The 24270-nt window shown below is 39.7% G+C and overlaps 1 protein-coding gene across 1 annotated transcript in view; it reads left to right on the top strand.

Moving 5' to 3' along the window:
- The window catches only part of LOC147361900 (ATP-binding cassette sub-family C member 4-like), a 171412-nt gene extending 147451 nt beyond the window's left edge, over window positions 1–23961 (top strand). Inside the window, exons 28-31 of the mRNA XM_086330241.1 lie at window positions 11686–11858; window positions 12294–12399; window positions 16334–16468; window positions 22090–23961. Coding sequence (XP_086186367.1) covers window positions 11686–11858; window positions 12294–12399; window positions 16334–16468; window positions 22090–22110 — 435 coding nt within the window. The 3' untranslated portion in view covers window positions 22111–23961. The remainder of the gene's footprint in view (window positions 1–11685; window positions 11859–12293; window positions 12400–16333; window positions 16469–22089) is intronic.
- Window positions 23962–24270: the final 309 nt, after the last annotated feature.

The raw sequence follows: 24270 nt of genomic DNA on the forward strand, positions 1-24270 counted from the left end.
AAATAAACTCAAAATGATTTAAAGACTGAATGTAAGACCAGACACTATAATACTCTTAGAGGAAAATAGGAAAAATACATTTTGACATGAAAAAATAACTGCTAGATGTTTTATTGATCTTTTCATTTCAGAGAAGTGCGGTGTATTTCTTTTAAAAAAATTTCTACTGTGCAAATCTGAGTGACCAATTGTTCGTGATGTTTTGAGTTGTTGTGTGTGCCATTTAGAGTCACCCTTCCAGGGAAGCTCTGAAACCTGTAAAATGTAGGCGAGCCTTGACTATAAGCAGGCAGATTTGGAGGTCTGACAATGTCCATCCAGTAATTCTGGTTTCTGAAGGATGTAAGCACACAGTCTTTACACACCCACCCTGCTTTCCAGCAACTGTGGGGATTTTATTTTCCTAAGTTGGGCCAATTGCTTCACTTTTTCCTGCCTGAAAAGAATTACACCTCTGATTTCATTTAAGTTTGTGAGTCTTTTACAGTGCAATTCTAAAGAGAAGAGGTGGGGAGATTAGTTAACCATCAAATGTGAAAAACAAGAAAGGATGATCTGCTGATCTTGAACTCACAGGACTATTTAATGGTGAAATTATGACATCTTAAAAAAAAGGAAGTACTAGTTAATTATTTTCCTATTTGTTTCCAAGTTTGAGATCTTTTTTTCATGGATTCTCAGGTAGCAAAATTAGTCTAGAATTTCAGAACATATTGTTCCATGGACAAAGGGTCAATGCTAATCTAAATTCTAAAAATGATGAGGTGGTACAAGTGGTAGATAATACTAAGATCTACCCTTATTTAAAGTACATTTGGAGGTTTCTATAAAAAGAAATAAATATGAGTTTATTTCAAGAGTGAAGTGTGTGGTTTAGATGTATTGCTTCTGGGATTGACCATGTTAGCTTTAGTGATAATGCTTGGAGAAATCATCCCATCATTGTGTTTCTCTAGGAATTGCTTCTTTATGACTGTTTTAAAGAAAACCTACCAAATCTTTCATTGAAAAACATACAAATGTGATAAATCATTCCTAGAGAAAAAGAATAATGGGATGATTAATCACTCTAAGTGCATGCATGTGCATGCTCAGTCATGTCTGACTCTTTGCGACCCCCTATGTAACTATACTCCGCCAGAAACATCTGTCCATGGAGTTTTCCAGACAAGAAATACTGGAGTGGATGGCCATTTCCTATTCCAGGAATCTTCCCAAACCAGGAATCAAACTCACGTATCTTGCATCTCCTGCACTGGCAGGAGGATTCGTTATCCCTGCACCACCTGGGAAGCCCATCACTCTAAGAGGTATCACTAAATCAGTGAGATCAATTTTTAAGTGAAATCAAAACCCTAGTTACTAGTTTATAAATGATGCCAAACTGGACATGTGAACCCAAACTCACAGAGTTGGCCTGAGAGTGAGTAGGAGGAAACCACTATGTTTCCTCTTTTAAAGTCCTCTAGTTCTATTTCTTCCTTCTTCCTTGGGAGAGGTGGACATTCAGAAGGGATACAGTCCTGTGGATGCTGCCTGTCTCATCTTGGTTATTTTTCAAAGTATGCTGAAAATACATTTTTCATATACTGAAAACTAATTAACTTACTATAAACTGACAAAAGTTCATCAGAAATTAGTGCTGATTGGGGTGCAAAGGCAACTCCACAAATGTAACAGGAATGTACCTGAAAATGAAGCACTTTATCAAAGGTTAAAAGATCACAGTAGATAAAACTCTCAAAATGAATCATTGAAGTCTTGCTTCTAAAAACAAAAACAAAACAGCTTAGATTCTAGGATATGGAATTAAGTATATGGGCTATTACATCAAAACTGGGAAGAAAGCACGCAGTCAAATGGTCAACACTGATAGTATCTTTATTAGGACAGAAGTATGTCTCATATGTCCATATAGTCAAAACTATGGTGTTTCCAGTAGTCACGGATGGATGTGAAAGTTGGACCATAAGGAAGGCTGAATTGATGCTTTTGAACTGTGGTGCTGGAGAAGACTCTTGAGAGTCCCATGGAGAGCATGGAGATCAAACCAGTCAATCCTAAAAGAAATCAACTCAATATATATTGGAAGGACTGCTGCTGAAGCTAAAGCTGCAATACTTTGGCCACCTGATGCAAAGAGCTGACTCATTGGAAAATACCCTGATGCTGGGAAATATTGAGGGCAGGAGGAGGAGAGGGAGACAGAGGATGAGATGGTTCGATGATATCATCAGCTCAATGGGCATTAGTTTTTTTTTTTTTTAAACTTTACAATATTGTATTAGTTTTGCCAAATATCGAAATGAATCCGCCACAGGTGTACATGTGTTCCCCATCCTGAACCCTCCTCCCTCCTCCCTCCCCATACCATCCCTCTGGGCCGTCCCAGTGCACCAGCCCCTAGCATCCAGTAAGGAGATGGTGAAGGACAGGGAAGCCTGGTGTGCTGCAGTCTGACAAATAGTCGGACATGACTGAGCGACTGAACAACAAAATGTCTCATCACAGAGGAAAACCAAGATACAGAAATCTGGGCATCAGCAGCACGTGCATTAGGAATCATGTGGTTCAGTCCTTGCTGTGGGACAGTTTATATGTCCATTTCCTGGGGCCTTATGTTTTGGTGAAGGGGCTCTCCCTCGATTTCTTTTACTGCTGGTCCTGCTCTAGTAAAACCTCTTCCCTGTCTGTTGATTGCATTTCCCTGTCTCATTCTAGCCCACATCAGCCTTTCTTTTTGAAAAGTAAGAAGGTTCCACAAAATATAGAAACTATCTGACATCTGTGTTGACTGCCTGTGAGGGGTGCTGGTGCCTGGTTGGTATATACAGTACATTTAGTAGATTATTTTGAAAATGTTTAAGGTGATAGAGTGCCTTACATTTCAGTTTATTATTTTTCAATTTTGCTATATTCTATTTTTTCCCAAGCTCAAAAACAATCTGAAGTATTCTGTACTGAGATTATAGTTTTTTTAATTAATTTATTTTTTTAATTGAAGGAAAATTGCTGTACAGAATTTTGTTGTTGTTTTCTCTCAAACATCAACAAGAATTAACCATAGGCACACCCATGTCCTATCCCTCCTGGACCTCATTCCCATCTCCTTCCCCATCCCATCCTTCTAGATTGTTATAGAGCCCCTGTTTTAATTCCCTGAGTCATAATATTATTTGATCCATTTTCCTTAAGTAATAACTTTTTCAGTGCTTTCCACTGTTTAAAGTGTGATGTTATGATATCTTGGAGCCAGTTAATTGTTATAACAATACATTCCTTTTACACTTATTCTTAATAAGAAAATAGTGTTATATAAAATTATTTATCTATATGGATTTATTTTCTAATTTATAGGAACAGACATATCACACAAGGAGATTCACTTATGCCTTCATTCATACAGCCAACAAATATCTTCTGAGAGCTTGTTAGACAGGCAGTGTTACAGATTCTGGGGCTATCAGTCATCAAGAGACAAAGTCTCTGCCCTGTTGGAGCTTAAATTCTCTTGGAGAAGATGGAAAACAAGCCTGTGCATATGTAACAAGGTCTCAATGCTGATACATGCAAAGGAAGAAAATGGAGCAGAACGTGAAGAGGCACTGCTGCTGCTGCTAAGTCGCTTCAGTCGTGTCCGACTCTGTGCGACCCCATAGATGGCAGCCCACCAGGCTCTGCCATCCCTGGGATTCTCCAGGCAAGAACACTGGAGTGGGTTGCCATTTCCTTCTCCAGTGTATGAAAGTGAAATGTGAAAGTGAAGTCGCTCAGTCGTGTCTGACTCTTCGCAACCCCATGGACTGCAGCCCACCGGGCTCCTCCGTCCATAGGATTTTCCAGGCAAGAGTACTGGAGTGGGTTGCCATTGCCTTCTCTGGAAGAGGTGCTAGCTGAGGGCATTACTAATATTGGGCAATATCTATTGATCTGTTATAAATTCTACATGTACTGATTCATTTTATACTCTATCAATGTTAGGAGGTTGTTACTGTTGTTCAGTTGCCCAGTTGTGTCTGACTCTTTGCTACCCCATGGACTGCAGCACGCCAGGCCTTCCTGGCCCTCACCATCTCCTGGAGTTTGCCCAAGTTCATGTTCATTGCATCAGTGAAGCCATTCAGCCTTGTCATCCTCTGACACTCTCTTCTTCTTCTGCCCTCAATCTTTCCCAGTATCAGGGACTTTTCCAGTGAGTTGTCTGATGGCCAGAAGACTGGAGCTTCATCTTCGGCGTCAGTTCTTCCAGTAAATATTCAGACTTGATCTCCCTTAAGATTGACTGGTTTGATCTCCTTGCTATCCAAGGGACTTTCAGAAATCTTCTCCAGCACCACACTGAAGGAATCAATTCTTTCGCATTCTGCCTTCTTTGTGGTCCAGTTCTCACAACCATATGTGACCACTGGGAAGACCATAGCCTTCACTATATGGATCTTGGTTGGCACAGTAATGTCTCTGCTTTTCAACACACTGTCTAGGTTTGTCATCATTTTCCAGCCAAGAAGCAATCATCTTCTGATTTCATGGGTGTAGTCACCATCTGTAGTGATTTTGGAGCCAAAGAAAGGGAAATTTGTCACTACTTCCACTTTTTCCCCTTCTATTTACCATGTAGTAATGGGATGTGATGCCATGATCTTAGTTTTTTTTTTTTTTTTTTCTTTCTTTTTCTTTTTTTAGTATTTAGTCTTAAGCCTGCTCTTTCACTCTCTTCCTTCACCCTCATCAAGAGGCTCTTTAGTTCTTCGCTTTCTGCCATTAGAGTGGTATTATCTGCATATCTGAGGTTATTGATGTTTCTCTAGCCTGTCTTGATTCAGGCTTGTAACTTATCCAGCCCGGCATTCTTCATGATTTGCTCAGCATGTAGGTTAAGCAAACAGGGTGACAACAGACAGCCCTGTTGTACTCCTTTCTCTATCTTGAACCAATCAGTTATTCCATACAGGGTTCTAACTGTTGCTTCTTGACCCACATACAGGCTTCTCAGGAGACAGGTAAGATGGTTTGATAGTCCCATCTCTCTAAGAGCTTTCCACAGTTTGTCATAATCTACACGTCAAAGACTTTAACATAGTTGATTAAACAAAGATACATGTTTCTGTGAAATTCCCTTGCTTCCTCTATAATCCAGTGAATGTTGGCAATTTGATCTCTAGTTCCTCTTCCTTTTCTAAATCCATCTTAGACATCTGGAAGTTCTTGATTCACATAATGATGAAGCCTAGCATGGATGATTTTAAACATGACCTTACCAGCTTGGGAAATGAGTACAATTGATGGCTGGCACATTCTTGGTACTACCCTTCTTGGGAATTAGGATGAGGATTGACCTTTTTCAGTCCTGTGGCCGCTGCTGAGTCTTACAGATTTGCCAACATAATGAATGCAAAATCTTGATGGCATTGTCCTTTAGAGATTTGAATAGTTCTTCTGGAATTTCATTGCGTCCATTAGCTTTATTAACAGCAGTGCTTCTTAAGGCCCACTTGACTTTGCACTCCAGAATGTCTGGATCTGGGTGACTAACCATGCCATCGTAGTAATCCAGTTCACTAAGATTTTTTTTTTTTTTTTTTATAGTTCTTTGGTGTATTCTTTCCACCTCTTCTTGATCTCTTTAGCATTTACTAGGTCTCTGTCATTTTTATCCTTTATTGTGATCATCTTTGGGCAGAATGCTCCCTTGATGTTTCCAGTTTTCCTGAAGACATCTCTAGTCTTTCCCCTTTTGTTGTTTTCTTGTGTTATTAAGCTTTGTTCATTGAAGAAGGCCTTCTTATCTCTCCTACCTATTCTTCAAAGCTCTGTGTTTAATCTGATGTACCTTTCCCTCTCTCCCTTGTTTTTCACCTCTTTTCGTTCTTCTGCTATTCAGAAAGCCTCCTCAGATAACCACTTTGCCTTCTTGCTTTTCTTTTTCTTTGGGATGGTTTGTTTGCCACCTCCTGCACAATATTATGTACTTCTGTCAATAGTTCTTCAGGCACACTGTTATCTAGATCTAGTCCCTTGAATCTATTTGTTATCTCTACTGCAAATTCATACAGGATTTGATTTAAGTCATAAATGTCTGTCTAGTGTTTTTCATGGTTTTCTTTAGTTTAAGCCTGAATTTTGCTATGGGAGGTTGGTGATCTGAGCCATAGTCAGCTCCCAGTCTTGTTTTTGCTGATTGTGTATAGCTTCTCCATCTTCCGCTACAAAGAATGTAATCATTTTGATTTCAGTATTGACCATTTGGTGATGCCCATGTGTAAAGTTGTCTGTTGTGTTGTTGAAAAAGAGTATTTTTTTTTTTATGACTAGTGCATTCTCTTGGCAGAGTTCAATCAACCTTTGCCTGCTTCATTTTGTTCTCCCAGGCCAAACTTGCCTGTTACTCAAGGTATATTTTGACTTCCTACTTTTGCATTCCAATCTCTGATGATGAATAGAATATCTTTTTTAGGTGTTAGTTCTAGGAGGTCTTGGAGAAGGCAATGGCACCCCACTCCAGTACTCTTGCCTGGAAAATCTCATGGGCGGAGGAGCCTGGTAGGCTGCAGTCCATGGGGTCGCTAAGAGTTGGGCATGACTGAGTGACTTCACTTTCACTTTTCACTTTCATGCATTGGAGAAGGAAATGGCAACCCACTCCAGTGTTCTTGCCTGGAGAATCTCAGGGACAGGGGAGCCTGGTAGGCTGCCATCTATGGGGTTGCACAGAGTTGGACACGACTGAAGCGACTTAGCAGCTAGGAGGTCTTCTAGGTCTTCACAGAACTGATCAACTTCAGCTTTTTCAACTTTGGTAGTAGGGACATAGACTTTGATTACTGTGATGTTGAATGGCTTGCCTTGAAAACAAACTGAGATCATTCATTTTTGAGGTTGCACCCAAGTACTGTGTTTCGGACTTTTGTTGATTATGAGGGTTACTTTGTGTCTTCTATGGGATTCTTGCCCACAGTAGTAAATATAATGGCTATTTGAATTCAATTCACGCATTCCCAACCATTTTAGTTCGCTGATTCTTAGAATGTCATTGTTTATTCTTACCATCTCCTGCTTGACCATGTCTGATTTTCCTTGATTCATGGACCTAACATTTCAGGTTCCTATACAATACTGTTCTTTGCACCATTTTATTTTACTTTCACCAACAGACACATCAACAACTAAGCATCATATTTGCTTTGGCCAAGCTGCTTCATTCATTCTGGGGCTATTGGTAATTCTTCTCCACTCTTCCCCAGTAGCATACTGGAAGCATTAGTAATAATGGGCAATATCTATTGATCTGCTGTAAATTCTACATGTACTGATTTATTTTGTACTCTATCAATGTTATGAGGTACCAACCTTTATAATTATGGTATTATAGTCTGAGAATTTAGGAAGCTAAGGCAGAGTAAGTTTAGTAACTTGCCCAGTTGGCAGAGCTAGGTAGGACTTATGTCCAGGCTGCCTGCCTTTAATCCTCCATTTTTTTTTTTTTTTTTTTTGCTGTGCTAGTTCTTCATTGCTGCTTGCAGACGTTCTCTGCTGCTGCTGCTGCTTAGTCACTTCAGTCGTGTCTGACTCTGTGCGACCCCATGGACTGCAGCCTACCAGGCTTCTCCGTCCATGGGATTCTCCAGGCAAGAACACTGGAGTGGGTTGCCATTTCCTTCTCCAATGCATGAAAGTGGAAAGTGAAAGTGAAGTCGCTCAGTCGTGTCTGACTCTTAGCGACCCTGTGGACTGCAGCCTACCAGGCTCCTTCATCCATGGGATTTTCCAGGCAACAGTACTGGAGTGGGGTGACATTGCCTTCTCCCAGACTTTCTATAGCTGCAGCAAATGGACTATTGCCGGGAGCCGGCATATTGCATATTGAGTGCATATTGCATATTGCATATTGAGTGCAGCACTTTCCACAGCATCATCTTTCAGGATCTGGAATAGCTCAACTAGAATTCTATCACTGCTGGGAACAGGAGCTCCACCCATGGCAAAGGTCATGAGGAAGGATGCTTGGCATACGCAAAGGTGGGATCGAGCCTCAGGAGTCCCCCTGGAAATTCTCAAGCATCTACCCCCAAAACCAGAATCTGCCTACTTTCTGCTTTGTGCTTTCACCTACACCTCTGACTTTATGGGGGTCTGTCCCCCACTACCTCTCTCTGAAAAAAGAGTTAGCTTACAGCTCCAGTTAATAATTCCTGGGTGTGACAGTATTTAACCTACAAACTCCTTTGGATATCCTCTAGCCTGCCTGAATAGGTTTTTCCAGCCACATGTGATTGTTCAGAGCTTCCCAGCTGTGAGAGGCAGGAGATGTTCTAAATGGTCTAAACACAGATTCCTTTGAGTAGTTAAAAGATTGATTAGAAATTGTATTGGTGAAGGGTTTTTCACTTATTGGGCCAATGTTTGCTGCTAAGTCTCCATACTCCTTACCTACTGTGTCCTTGGCAATGTATTGATTGATATAATGGGTGTATAGAAATGTAAATGTAAATAGTAAATGTTTGTAACCTTGCACCCTTGAGTTAATTCTTTTCTTGATTGAGCCCACCTCACCTTTGCCCTATAGGAATGCAACTCTGTCCAATGCTTTTTTGGAGGCTGGCACCTGACTTTGGAATAATCACCTTTAGAGAAAAATAAGTTTCTTAAAATGTTAACAGGCCTCCTGGCCAGAAGATGATGTAATTCACCTGAACTTTTGCATATGATAAGTTTGAAAGCCTGGCTTCGATTAGGACCAGGAACTGCTGTCCTTGCATGACTCCACTCCTTCCCCCATTATCCTCTATGCACAACTTAAGGTATAAAAACTACTTTGGAAAATAAAGTGCAGGCCTTGTTCACCGAAACTTGGTCTCCCCATGTCGCTCTCTCTCTCAAATTCTGGCTGAGTCTCCATCTGGAGCACAGAACCCGCCATGCTTGCTAATTATGCCTGGGCTTCTAAGATCCGACCGGGGAGGCCTCAATGTCTCCTCTCCTTCGGGAGAATGGAAGGACGCCTGCGGCCTACGTAAGTGGTGCAAACTTCTTGTCTTGAAGTTTTATTGGTCTCCCGCGTAAACCAAGCTACTCAGCCTCTTTTCTCCACTGAATTTTCCTACTGAGCTATCCTCATTCTATTACTCTTTATATCCTTAATTAACGTTTAATTAAGCAGTTGTTTCCTGATCCTCGCCTACGCCGTCTGTCCTTCGAATACCTTGGATCAGCCGGGGCTGGACCCTGGCAGGCTATCTCTTTATTGCAGTGCATGGGCTTCTCATTGCCATGGCTTCCCTTGTTGCGGCTCTTTAGCTCTAGAGACACAGACTTCAGTAGTTGCGACATGCAGGCTCTGTAGCTGAGGCTTGTGGGCTTTCGAATGTGGCCCCAGTAGTTGTGGCACATGGGTTTACTTACTCCATTCCATGTGGGATCTTCCTGAGCCAGGGATCGAACCCATGTTCCCTGCATTGGCAGGTGGATTCTTAACCACTGGACCACCAGGGAAGTACCAAGCCTCCAATTTTTTGTTTTAAAAATTTCAAATTACAGGAACATGAAAGGAATAATATGATGAAGACATATACACCTTCACCTGGATTCATCAGCTATTATGTCTTCCTGTTTTTTCTTCCTCTCTTTTAAAAGTCTATATTTTGATGAATTGTTTGTAAGTTGAAGAAATGTTTATTTAAAAGTTAGAATCACTTTTTAAAATTTAATTTTATTTTTTAACTTTACAATATTGTATTGGTTTTACCATATATCAATATGAATCCACCACAGGTATACACACGTTCCCCATCCTGAACCCTCCTCCTTCCTCCCTCCCTGTACCATCCCTCTGAGTTGTCCCAGTGCACCAGCCCCAAGCATCCAGTATCCTTCATCAAACCTGGACTGGCGACTCGTTTCATATATGATATTATTCATGTTTCAATGCCATTCTCCCAAATCATCCCACCGTCTCCCTCTCCCACAGAGTCCACAAGACTGTTCTATACATCAGTGTCTCTTTTGCTGTCTCATATACGGGTTATTGTTACCATCTTTCTGAATTCCATATATATGCGTTAGTATACTGTATTGGTGTTTTTCTTTCTGGTTTTAAACATATAAATATATACCTTGTGAGAACAGGACATTCTCTTATATGTCCTAATACAGTTATCTCAATCAATAAATTTAATAGTAATATTACACTGTTATCCAGGATATTTTCAGATTCACTAGTTATAATTCCTAGTTATTTTTGTTTACCCCTTCTACTATCCTTTTTCCCATTTTAATACTTAATTATAACTTGATTTTATGATTACACTACAGAAAACCTTTATATTCATATATTCTCATAGCCATCCCTGATTTATAAATGAAAACAGAGTCTCAGAAAACATCATTTTCTGAAAACATTTCCTCTAACAACCCTTTTTCCTCATAAAGTGGATATGGACAAAATCGAAGGAAAGTAGAAAACCAAATTAGTGATGAGATGTCATCCAAGTCAGGGGCAAGTGTGAGTCAGGATGTGTCTTAAGAAAGTCCAACCACTTGTACCACAGTCCAAGTCTTACCCTTTAGATTGTGTGTACTTCTCAGGATAATGCTGCATAACAATACCATATTTAATTCTAACTCAGAATTCCCCTTTCTTGGGATTGGACTCCATCAATAGCACAATTCAGGTTTACATTCATAGATATGTTCCATCATTTAGGATACCTGAAAATAAAAAAATGAAAATACTCCTCACTAACCCTTGGTGTGTTATTATCTGACATTATAATGTGTCAGATAACTTATCGGCCATCACTCATCAATCTGTTGGTCTCTTAATTTGAAGTGCATTTTGTCTTTGTTCTTTAAGTATAGCCTGAGTTTGGTTCATGCTCTATAATATTTTTCCAAAGTAAATACTTATTTAATTGACCCCTACCACCAAACGTACTTTTCAAGTATCTGTGGTAGTCAAAAATTTGTTTTTCCTCTAATAAGTACAATTTTATGAAGATAGATTAATATAGACATCACCTATATCCATATTCTGGGGGAAATAAGGTGTTGTGTCTTATTTTCATATAATGAGTTTTCATATGAAACTCCGTGAATGAGTTTTCATTCACTGTAAGACATTTATGACACTGAGGAAAATGCACTTGATTGGTCCACTATTTATAGAATTAAACTTGGGAAAGAGTTGTTATCAAAATAGGCTCCAGTTGCCATTGTTTGAATTTGCATATTGTAAACTTCAACAAATGGTAAAGTGTTGGTAAGATTATATCTTCAGAGAAAAAGACTTACTGTAAATATTTTTAAAGTTTTTCTTTAGTGTACCAACTCCTATGCAAAGTGAACTTTGGGAAACTTGACTCAACCATAAAGATCATTTTAACTTTTCTGTTGAAACCACACTGGGAGAAATGGCTTCATTTTTTGAGAGACTTACTTAACTAATCCCTAGGCAGGGTTTCTGGTGTATATCCTGTAGCAGGGATGGAGGACACTGAGATCTTCCTGTCCTTAGTTGACTCCACCATCTTTCTCAGTGAATGCTCATTGGAAAGAGCTCTTCCTATCACCCTGGCTGTACATGCAATATGTGTAAGAAGTCCTGAGGACATCAAAGCTCTAATGTCTAAGAGGTTTGTCTACTTTAGTAATAGTTTGCTTAGGAAAAAGTCATTCTTTCTGTACCTACAGGTGCAACTTAAAGAAGCTATTGAAGGTCTTCCTGGTAAAATGAATGCTGAATTAGCAGAATCCGGGTTGAACTTGAGTTCTGGACAGAGACAATTGGTGTGTCTTGCTAGGGCTATCCTCAGAGAAAATCGGATATTGATTATTGACAAAGCAACATCGAATGTGGATCCAAGGTATGGAGCTGAGACCGGGAAACCTTGAATCTGACTTGTCAGTGTGGTAAATGGAAAACGTTTAGTGATGCTTAGAAATGTTTCTAAGTGCTCTCTTAGTCCAATGGATATCTTTTGATAATATCAATTCCAGAAAACAAAGGAAAAACCAAGACATTTTGTATGGCATTAATGTTGTTATGAGGCATCCTGAGAGAGCTATATTCCTAAATCCAGCTCCTTATAGTTTCAAGCAATTTTGAGGGAAGATTATTTTCCATCATTTTATGAAAAAGAGTAAATTTCTAAATAGATTTTTATGCTTAGTTTTTTAGGAACAAGATTATATGTTAACATACTGATTTTTAGAAACATTATAAAAATATCATATATTTTTAAGTCTTAAGTCTGCTTGTCATGTCTTTACTGAACTATATTAACTTTTTTTAAATATAGAACTGATGAGTTAATACAAAAAACAATTCATGAGAAATTTTCCCAGTGCACTGTGCTAACCATCACACACAGTTTGAGCAACGTCATTGACTGTACACGGATAATGGTAAGACCCTACCATTTTAGCTTTTTTCATTTATGTTAAGTTTTTCAGCATATCCATCCTTGTAAAACTTGATAGGAACCTCCAGTAATTTAATTTTCTCTTAGTTTCTCCTCTCATTCCTGAAAATTGTTGTTGTTCAGTCGCTCAGTTGTGTCCGACTCTTTGCGACCCCCTGGACTTTGACATGCCAGGCCTCTCTTTCCTTCACTATATCCCATAGTTTGTTCAAATTCATGTCCATTGAGTCAGTAATTCCATCCAAACATCACATCCTCTGTCATCCCCTCCTCCTCCTGCCTTCAAACTTTCCCAGCATCAGTGTCTTTTCCAATGAGTAGGCTCCTCACATCAGGTGGTCAATCTATTGGAGCTTAAACTTCAGCAGCAGTCATTCCAATGAATATTCAGGGTTAATTTCCTTTAGGATTGACTGGTTTTATCTTCTTGAAGTCCAAGGGACTCTAAAGAGTCTTCTCTAATACCACAGTTCAAAAGCATCAATTCTTCAGCACTCTGCTTTATTTATGGTCCAATTCTCACATCTGTATTTGACTACTGGTAAAACCATATATTTGACTATATGGACCTTTGTCGGTAAAGTAATGTCTCTGCTTTTTAATATGCTGTCTAGGTTGGTCATAGCTTTTCTTCCAAGGAGCAAGCGTCTTTTAATTTCATGACTGCAGTCATGGTCTGCAGTGATTTTGGAGCCCAAGAAAATAAAAGCTGTCACTATGTCCATTGTTTCTCTGTCTATTTGCTGTGACGTGTAGGATTGGATGCCATGATCTTAGTCTTTTGAATGTTGAGTTTTAAGCCAGCTTTTTCACTCTTCTCTTTCACCTTCATCCAGAGGTTTTCAGTTCCTCTTTGCTTTCTGCTATAAGGGTGGTGTCATCTGTGTCATATCTGTGGTTATTGATATTTCTCCCAGCAATCTTGATTCCAGCTTGTGCTTCATGCAGCCCAGCATTTTGCATGATGTTCTCTGGATATAAGTTAAATAAGTAGGGTGACAATATACAGCCTTGACATGCTTCTTTCCCAATTTTGAACCTTATTAGTATTGTTTGCTTTAGAAATACAAACATACCTTGTTTTATTGCACTTCCCAGAACTGCATTTTTTACAACTTGAGAGCTTATCATGACCCTGCTTCGAAGTCTATGGGCATCATTTTCCCAACAGTGTTTGCTCATTCCATGTCTCTGTCTCACCTTTTGGTAATTCTCACTATATGTCAAACTTTTCCACAATCGTTATAGCTGCTCTATAATTCTAGTTACTGTATAATTTCACAAACTATGGAAAATTCTTAAAGAGATAGGAATACCAGACCACCTTACCTTCCTCATGAGAAATCTGTATGCATGTCAAAAAGCAACAGTTAGAACTGGACATGGAACAACAGACTGGTTCCAAATTGGGAAAGGAGTATGTCAAGGCTGTATATTGTCACCCTGCTTATTTAACTTATATGCAGAGTACATCATGAGAAATGCCAGGCTGGATGAATCACAAGCTGGAATCAAGATTGCCAGGAGAAATATCGATAACCTCAGATATGCAGATGACACCACCCTTATGGCAGAAAGTGAAGAACTAAAAAGCCTCTTGATGAAAGTGAAAAAGGAGAGTGAAAAAGTTGGCTTAAAGCTCAACATTCAGAAAATTAAGATCATGGCATCTGATCTCATCACTTCATGGCAAATAGGTGGGGAAGAGTGGAAACAGTAATAGAATTGTTGGGCTCCAAAATCACTGCAGATGGTGATTGCAGCCATGAAATTAAAAGATGCTTGCTCCTTGGAAGGAAAGTTATGACCAACCTAGACAGCATATTAAAAAACAGAGACATCACTTTACCAACAAAGATCTATCTAGTCAAAGTTATGGTTTTCCAGTAGTCATATATGGATGTGAAATTTGGACTATAAAGAAAGCAGAGTGCTGAAGAATGGATGCTTTTGAACTATGGTGTTGGAGAAGACTCTTGAGAGTCCCCAGGACTGCAAGGAGATCCAACCAATCCATCCTAAAGGAAATCAGTCATGAATATTAGTTGGAAGGACTGATGCTGAAGCTGAAACTCCCCACCTGATGTGAAGAACTGACTCATTGGAAAAGACCCTGATACTGGGAAGGATTGAAGGTGGAGGGAGAAGGAGATGACAGAGGATGCGATAGTTGGATGGCATGACCAAGTCAATGGACATGAATTTGAGTAAACTCTGGGACTTGGTGATGGTCAGGGAGGGCTGGCGTGCTGCAGTCCATGGGGTTGAAAAGAGTTGGACACAACTGAGTGACTGAACTGAGACAGATTCAGGTAATTTTGAACTCTTTAGAGAAAGCTGCCCTTAGCAATGATTCACAGTAGTAAACAAAAGATTAACAGGAAAATGGCCTTTATGCCACTTAATAAAAGTTTCCAGTTAAATACAAAGGATGAAATTAGCTGCAGTATCTGGATGTGGAAAAACAATCCATGTCTTGTTTAGAGTTCCAGCATATTCTCTTCTTTTTAAAAAAATTAATCTTATTTATTAATTTTTCCCTGTGCTGGGTCTTCCTTGCTGTGTGGTCTTTTCTCTAGTTGCAGTGAGTGGGAGCTACTCTTCATTGCAGTATGCAGTCTTCTCATTGCATGGCTTCTCTTGCTGCAGAACACAGGCTCTATGTATGTGGGACCAGTAGTTGTGGCTCCCAGGTTCTAGAGCATAGGCTCTATAGTTATGGAGCATGGTCTTAGTTGCTCTGTGACACGTGGGATCTTCCTGGACCATGGATCAAACTCATGACTCCTGCAATGGCAGGCAGATTCTTTTACCACTGAGCCACCAGGGAAGCCCATCCAGCATATTCTCTTAAGATACATTTACTCTAAATATGACCTAAATGAATTAAATATCACTGAACATCAAAACTATTTTTAAATTTGTATCACCTTTTTCCCCTCCAGAACCATTAACCACAGTCACTAATACGCAGAAAGAGTTGAGAGCCCCTTCCTCTCCCTTTCAGTTTCAAATTAGCAGACTTACTAATGAGCAATAAAAGGGGTAAAAGGCAGGAAGCTGAGAAAAGAAAGGGGAAGAAAGAGAGTTTGTGAAAACAGATTCAGATCCTAGGCAGTTCAGGTTGGGCTGGCCCTGTGTGCTCTGCAGGCTGTAATCACAGGAATTTGAAGCTCAATTTCTTACTTGCTTCTTTAGTCTTGTCCAAAGAGAAAACTGGTTTTTATAAATTTCTTCTGTGCAGAGCAGTCCTGCAAAAGCTGCTTATGTACCAGATCTTTTTACCAGGCTTTCACTCGGAAAAGTAAACTACACCACATCCAACTTCATGAAGCATCCCAACCTCTCAGATAAGGGATTCTGCTCCTCTTAGCAGCTGACATAATCCAGGACCCTAAAGAAGTCCCAGAAGCACTTACTCTTTTCCTCAAATATTGCTTGAATTTCCAAATCAACTTGGCCATTAATTTGTTGTCAGGGCACTGCCCTTTCATTTATATGACATCAACCTACTTTTTAGATAAATGGACTTTGATTTCCTTGAATCAAGTTATTTTCCAACTCAATGTATCTGTATAAATTGCTTGAAAGCTCAGAGCCTGAGAGTTAAAAGCAGTAGGTAACGATAACAACACCAAATGCTCTGGGCAGAATGTAAGATGCTACAGAGTGCCAGTAATCCTAGTCTAAAACTTTTGTTTTCTTCCTTTCCTATAATATTATAATATTAAATGGTTGGCTTAGGCCTTTGCCTAGTAAAACAAGGTAATCGAGCCATTTAAACACCAGCCAGTCATACCATCTAAACAGATTCTCTCTATTCTCCCTGTGCTGCCTCTTTTTGAAATACTGTCTGAGTTATAATATGTTCCTGGGAGACATTGTGTGCTAATGGCTTTCTTTCTGCTGTTCAACAGGTTTTGGATTCAGGGAGACTTAAAGAATATGATAACCCATATGGTTTGCTGCAAAATAAAGACAAACTATTTTATAAGATGGTACAACAACTGGGTGAGACCGAGGCTGCTGCCCTCACTGAAAGGGCAAAACAGGTGAGCCTGCTGCGGGAAGTTGTAATTAAAGTTCATCTCCAGGGTTCACCCTTCACATGAGTTCCACCAGGGGTCTGATAACAAGCACTCTGTGCCCTTTTAAGCCTCCAGAGAGGAAGCTTCATGACTTGGTCTTAACAACACATGGCAGATAGAAGGCAGGTCTGCTGAGAATCTGCAGCAGTGCTGTGAGTGGGGTCAGGATATGTGCTCTTCTGTGTGACCACACCTGTGCCTGAGAGAGAGATGTCAAATTGGACTTTCCACATTTTGGACCCTGGATTCAGATTCTCAGAGAGAACAGAACACCCATTTTGCAGACCCTTTACGTTCATTCTGATTGCTGTCAAAGAATATCCAGGAAATTTGAGAGTTTAAGGAAAATTTTGGAATATTTTGGTTCTAGGAAGACTTTACAGGGAAAGGTGTAGGCCTGTTCTGTTTTCTGATCTGTAAAAAAATGCCAACCCAATACTGTCAATTTCTCCCTAATTCTTTGTTGTTTAGAATTAGGTCCATTTGCCTCCCATGCTTCCTCTACCTTCTAGAAGATGTAACTGTCTTCAGGACAAATCAAGAACTTACAATAGCTTCACACTGTAGTCTGAATGATGCTTGAAGGTTTACAAAGCACTTTCACAGAGATGAGGTGTATGAAGCACTAAGCTCTGTGCATGGGTAACATTCAGGTCACATGACATCTTCCTAAAAATGATGAGGTGGTAACTGACGTCTGGTTTAGGAGACTTAGCCATTGTCATACAGCCATCTGTAATTTGAAACAAGGTGGGAGTGGGAATAGGGTTGATGAGAAGATGGAGGGAGAGAAGGGAGGTCTGGTGTTCTTGCCTCTTATCATTCATGGCTTGGGATGGGATGAGGCTTCCAGCTGCCTGTGGTGAGGTTTCCCATTGAAAATTTATCTCTGTTAGATTATGGATATATTTTCCCTTCTTCATACTTTTCTGCATTTCCTAGATTTTCATTTGTAAGTAGAAGAAGTTTACTAAAATATTTCTTAAAGAAAACATGTCCCAATATCTTAAGTACTTCTATATGAAAGCTTTATATGAATTGTTATCTAAGTTCCCTCTACCAGTGTCTCATCTCAGTCCTCCTTAGAAAGGAGGAAATGCCGAGCAGGACCTTCCACTGTTCACAGGTAGGAAATTGCCTGGGTCGCAGAGCTGGCTGAAGAGGTGGCAGAGTTAGAGTTCATACTTAGGCTTAGGGACAAGGAAGTCTGTGTTCTGAACTTTTCATAAGTACTTATATTGTGTGCAAATGTTGAGAAGCTGAACAAAGAACTCTGTATTTTTCTGCCTGAAATTCACAAAGTGCTTTCATCTACTAGAGTATCTCCTAGTCAGAGCTTCCCTCCTGAGACCAAGAGACCCAGGAACCTCCCAAACCCTTTTGCTCTTTTGACCTTATGCTTTTCGCATCAAAAATAGTTGTACCCACCTATGTGTCAAAGTCTTCATTTAGAAACTATATTATCATTATATATTATTAAGACATTGAGTAATGAGAAATAGATCACAGAACTTTAGATAGGTCCAGATATCATAAGATAATAGGATTCAACACCCTCACTTTATAGGTGAGGAAACTAAGGCCCTTTAGAAGGAAGGTTCAGTTCAGTTCAGTCACTCAGTCGTGTCCAGCTCTTTGTGATCGCATGAATTGCAGCACACCGGGCCTCCCTGTCCATCACCATCTCCCGGAGTTCACTCAGACTCACGTCCATTGAGTTGGTGATGCCATCCAGCCATCTCATCCTCTGTCGTCCCCTTCTCCTCCTGCCCCCAATCCCTCCCAGCATCAGGGTCTTTTCCAATGAGTCAACGCTTCGCATGAGGTGGCCAAAGTACTGGAGATTCAGCTTTAGCATCATTCCTTCCAAAGAACACCCAGAGCTGATGTCCTTTAGCATGGACTGGTTGGATCTCCTTGCAGTCCAAGGGACTCTCAAGAGTCTTCTCCAACACCACAGTTCAAAAGCATCAATTCTTTGGCACTCAGCTTTCTTCACAGTCCAACTCTCACATCCATACATGACCACTGGAAAAACCATAGCCTTGACTAGACGGACATTTGTTGGCAAAGTAATATCTCTGCTTTTGAATATGCTATCTAGGTTGGTCATAACTTTCCTTCCAAGGAGTAAGCGTCTTTTAATTTCATGGCTGCAATCACCATCTACAGTGATTTTGGAGCCCCAAAAAATAAAGTCTGACACTGCTTCCACTGTTTCCCCATCTATTTTCCATGAAGTGATGGGACCAGATGCCATGATCTTCGTTTTCTGAATGTTGAGCTTTAAGCCAACTTTTTCACTCTCCTCTTTCACTTTCATCAAGAGGCTTTTTAGTTCCTCTTCACTTTCTTCCATAAGGGTGGTGTCATCTGCAAATCTGAGGATATTGATATTTCTCCCAGCAATCTTGATTCCAGCTTGTGCTTCTTCCAGCCCAGCATTTCTCAGGATGTACTCTGCATATAAGTTAAATAAGCAGGGTGACAATATACAGCCTTGACAGACTCCTTTTCCTATTTGGAACCAGTCTGTTGTTCCATGTCCAGTTCTAACTGTTGCTTCCTGACCTGCATACAGGTTTCTCAAGAGGCAGGTCAGGTGGTCTGGTATTCCCATCTCTGTAAGAATTTTCCACAGTTTCCCTATGTATATAACTAGTGTTAAGCTGGTTTGCAGCAGATACAGAATTAGAAATCTGTTCTTTCAGTGAATATTTTAAGTCTGTGTAACATACATATGGAAGCAGACATAGGTCACAGAATTAGAAATCTTGTGATTCCTGTCTAGTAATCCTGCACCTACTCTAACGATATTAATGGTAAGTTACATTTGTATAGTTCTTTATCATTTCTTCTACATCGTTCTCACATATATGATTTCACTTAATCTCATGATGGTCCATTTTTATTCATGTCATGGATGAGGAGATTGGGTCCAGGGCTCACCTAAGGTCACAGAGCTGATCCAGGGTGCACAAAGCGGGAATTGCTGGGGGAGGCTGAGTGCCACCTTAAGTACTATGTTCTGTGTTGAGTCTGAGAACACTGCTCCTTTCACATAGTAGCCAAGGTGGGGCCATCACCCAAGTTCACAGAGTGCAGAACCTCACTTTTGGATTTCAGTCCTACACCTGGGTCAGGTCACCTCTTCAGAAATCCATTTCTTGATTCCCATTCCAGTGGAATATTTTCTTGGCATTATTTCTGCATACTCTGCATCCTTTTAGGTAAGCTGTCAGATTATCAATTTTTTGAATGTGCAAGCATCAGATACCAATGCATTGTTCAGAGTTATAACACTGGAAGCATTAGCCTAAATCAGCAAGTTTTTACTCTATATATGCCGTCTTCTCTCTGTGTCTCACATGGTCTTCCTTCTGTGTGCCTGTGTCCTGATCTCCTCTTCTTATAAGAGCTCCAGTCTGTTAGGTTAGGACCCACCTGTATGACTTCATTTTAACTTTATTGCCTCTTTAAATACCCTGTCTCCAAATACAGTCACATTCTGAGGTACTAGGGGGTTTAGGACTTCAACATGTAAAAATTGGAGGGGACACAGTTCACCTCAAAGTATGAATGCCTATCGTCCATTCTGTTCTGTGATGAAGCAAATCTGGTTGAGGTTTTCTGAAGTTTCTTTGTTCCCAGTGTGTAACAGAGGTGTCAATTTGTCTATTCAGGAAATCACCTAATAGAGCCCAGAAGTTATAAAATCCTCATATTCTAGCTCGAGGAGCCTGGACCAGTTTGAATAGATGGAGGAGGCACTTAGCATCCATGTGGCCTTGTGTCCCCCAGGTCTCTGAACCTCAGGTCTTCACCTGTGTGTAAAGCAGGGATTACAGTCCTGCAGGCTTCTTCAGTTTATCATGGGGATCAGATGATAGAGCACATGCTTACGTACTTTGAGACTGTAGAGCATTTTACAGTGTAAAAGTGTGATCATTTTTCAAAAGGTCATAGACAGAAGCCTTGCATCTCAATAATAAAAAATATACCCACAGTTCTTCTAAGTAACTTTAGAGACTCTAAACCAGGGATCCCCAACCTCTGGACTGCAGTCTGGTGCTGGTCCATGGGCACACAGCAGGAGGTGAGTGGTGGGCAAAGGAGCAAAGCTTCATTTGCTGCCCCATCACTCACATTACACCTGAACCTCCCCCACTCCCCTCCCACCCCTGTCCTGTCCGTGGACAACTTGTCTTCCATGAAACTGGGTCCCTGGTGCCAAAAAGGTTGGGGGCCACTACTCTAAATAATTAAAATGTATTTTAATAATGTTTTAAAACAAATGATACATCTACTGCTAGAAAAGGTAAACACTTTAAAAAATACTTTTAAAAAAATTATAAGCAAAAAGTAAATCACTTTCCATTCCTGTCATTACAAGTTCATCCCCCAGGTGGAGCCCCAGCACCACTGCTGACTGTTCTGTGTGTCAGGAAGAACTTGTGAATATGTGGTCTTCTGGTTTTTAAGCACGAATGATAGTTGTTCTTTCCATATTGTATCTCATTATATTAGTACATACAGTTGTCTCATTCTTTTTCATGGCTACATGAAAAAGTGTTATGCTTTTTCCATGTCCTACTCCTTATTTTCAGTGCTTGTCAATCAGAGTTTATAAAATGTAGAGATTACAACCTGATATTGACATCCAAATTTGTTGTGCTCATTTTATGTGTGAAGATGAGAAACCCTTGGCAGGCACTATTAATAGATTTCACAGCCTCTTTGTCACCTTGTTTTTAACTTATCTCCAGGCTTTGAGTCAGTAAAATGATTTTACTTATCAGTTTACCCTAGTGACAAAACGGAATGATCAGAATGAATCAGAATCATCAGAACGCAAGTGTATCTACAAGTTGTTTGGCATTAAGTCAAGTCCCACTGAGGGAGGCTAGTTTCTCCATAGAATAAATACACCCCTGGTTTTTTAAATTGTGCCTCCACTAGTGATATGTTGTAGCCATGCGTTCCAGGAAACAAACTTACTCAGAAGGACAATGCAGATAGTGGAGTGCTGTTTATTAAACCGGCGGGCCCAAGGGAGAGTCTTCTCTTAGCCAAGGACCCCAACCAGTTTTTGTGAAAACCTTATATATCCTAAGCATTCGAGCCCAAACCCACCTCTCCAAAATTCCCTGAAACTAGTCTGAACAAAAGAAAAAGAAAGATACAATCAAAGTTAACCCATGATTCATAAGCCTTAAGCCTAGGTAGTTAAACAGTGAACAGTTATCAATTGGCTTGTGGTTATACCCCAATAAGCATAATAGAATGTATGATTCTATTCGGTCACACAGATAATTAGGGTATTCTTTTAGGCGATGTAGAGCCCTGGGGCTCTTCCTTCTGGGGACCTGGTTTTCCAGTTGGTATGTTGTTTCCATAGATACTGGGCATATAGCTCAAAGTCCACATTTCGGCCCAAGATGGAGTCCTGCTTTCAAGATAGAGCCTGTTCTGTCTCCTCCTTCAGTATGATTTGCTTCACATGAAGAAATTAACCTAGAAATGTGTTGCCTTTGAAGGACTTTAAAATTCTTAACCATGTTGTTTTTGTCTTTTTCCCCCCTTAGGTGCACACTGAAAGGAAATAGCCAGATATTACAGTGACCGTATGATTATAATATTTCCAGTGGACAGCCCTCAGCCTCAACAATTTTTGAGTCAATGTTCTGTTTCTACCATGAGTTCATGTCTATTCCAAAGGCATTTTTCCAATAGGTTTTTGCACTGCATAAATTATATTATACATTTTTTATACCAGCAACAACTATTTACATATTCCAAGATGTTAATCTATAATTTTTTCCTCCAACTTCACGCAGTGATTTCAAGCTCTTGCAAAATGATTTATTATGTTTATTTATATGTTAAACTATTTTCTTTCTTATCCAAATCAGAGGTTGCAGGCCATCAATAAAAGCTGTCTCCCAGGTTTTGTGTCTTGAGAGATGCCAGAGCCAAACTGATTTTCTAAGATTTGAGACAAAGTTGTCACAGACTATTTTTTTTACTGTTCCCAGAATTACGTATTACTTTCCAATTACATCAGGGATTCTGTTTACTTGGAGACTGTGGGAAGTTGCCGTTTTGTGTAACCACTTCCTTTAACAGACCTACTGTCCATTTTGCCCCTCAAAGACCTCTAGTTAAAATACTACAGAAAAAACTAATAGGAAAAACATACCTGTAGTTTAAATGACATTATAGAAGAGAGGGTATCACCCTCCAAAAAGAAATAAGTTTAAAATACAGAGGGACAATATTATGTGTTCTTCTCCTGTGTCTCCTGCATTGCAGGCAGATGCTTTACTGCTGAGCCATTGGGGAAGTCCTCTAAAAGAGAAGGAAGAGAAAATATGTTTTATCAAAGTAGGAACACTTCCAGGGTATTTGCTAATGAAGGACAGCCATGTTCTAGACTGTCTTCTAGATAGAAGATTTTATTTTTTTACATTTTCTAAAAATTGTGGTAAAGTATATATAGCATGAAATTTACCATATAGCCATTTTTGATCACACAGTTCAGTGGTATTAATCACATTCACAGTGTTGTGCAGCCACATTGTCTGGGTAACTTTTGGTAATTATGTGCTTCCTATTCAGTGTGTTATTTCTGCAGAGTCATTTTGGTAAGTTTCATTTTTCTAGGAGTGGATCTGTTTCCTGTGAGTTTTGAGCTTGATTGGCATAAATGTATTCACAATACCTTATATATTTAAACTGTAGCATCTCTGTGTTCTTCGGGCTTTTTAATTTTCTTTGAGCCTTCTCATTTTTATTAACAACCTTGCATAACTTTTTTCCTGTTTTCAAAGAATCAGCTTTGTGCTTGATTGATGCTTTCTGTTTTGTTTTTCTTTCCCTAGCTCATTGTTTCATTCTTTCCTTCAACTTTTCCTTTACTTTCAGAATTTTTTCTCTAAATTCTTAAATTGGAAACAGATTAATAACATCATTATTTTTCTAATATAAGGATATAAAGCCAACATATTTTTCTGAGATCCACTTTAGCTGCAACCTGCAAGTTTTGATACTTACCACCAATCACTAGCCATAGTATTATGTATTTTCTAATTCCTAATTTAATTAACTATATCTTTTACCTATGAGTTATTCAGAAGTATAATGTTCTCTAAATTTTAAATGCTAATGAATTTTTTCTATTAGAATGAATTATGTCAAACTGCTAACATTCAGTCTTTTTATAAGCTATAAAATGGCACTTTCATATATTCCAACATAATAGTTTTCTTTTATTACTATATAACTTAATTTCATTTTGGTCAGACAATGTTAGATTGTGGATTTTAAACCAAAGGTAACCACATACACACAAAAGTCCTTATTTCTACCATTTTGTGTTTTATTTGGGGGTTTTAAAATGTTATAAATATGTGTGTAATCAGTAATTTTCAAATAAAAATCCTCCCTGAGTACTGGAATGTTTTCTGATACGTGTTTCGGGCTGGTTCTCTGACATGCTTACTCGGATGGAGTTTAGTGCTGGGATGTGTATCAGGGGTGCCCTTGGGGTCAACACTGTGGAATCAAGAGGGAAGAAACAGGGTAGGGCAGAGGGAAGGATCAAGCTGCATCACTGGCCAGATGACCTGAGCTGACCCCGTGTGGATCTGGAGTGATGATGGCCCTTCAGGGTTGTCCTGACACGTCCACTGGCCAGGACTTTATACCTCTCCCTGGATGGATCATTGTACGTAGGCTGCCCCTAGAGGGGCTGGTGGTTTAATGTT

The sequence above is a fragment of the Bos grunniens genome, chromosome 12 (assembly GCF_055505025.1).
Source record: "Bos grunniens cultivar Pamir isolate PY7600 chromosome 12, Bosgru_T2T1.0, whole genome shotgun sequence".
Taxonomy (NCBI): Eukaryota; Metazoa; Chordata; class Mammalia; order Artiodactyla; family Bovidae; genus Bos; species Bos grunniens.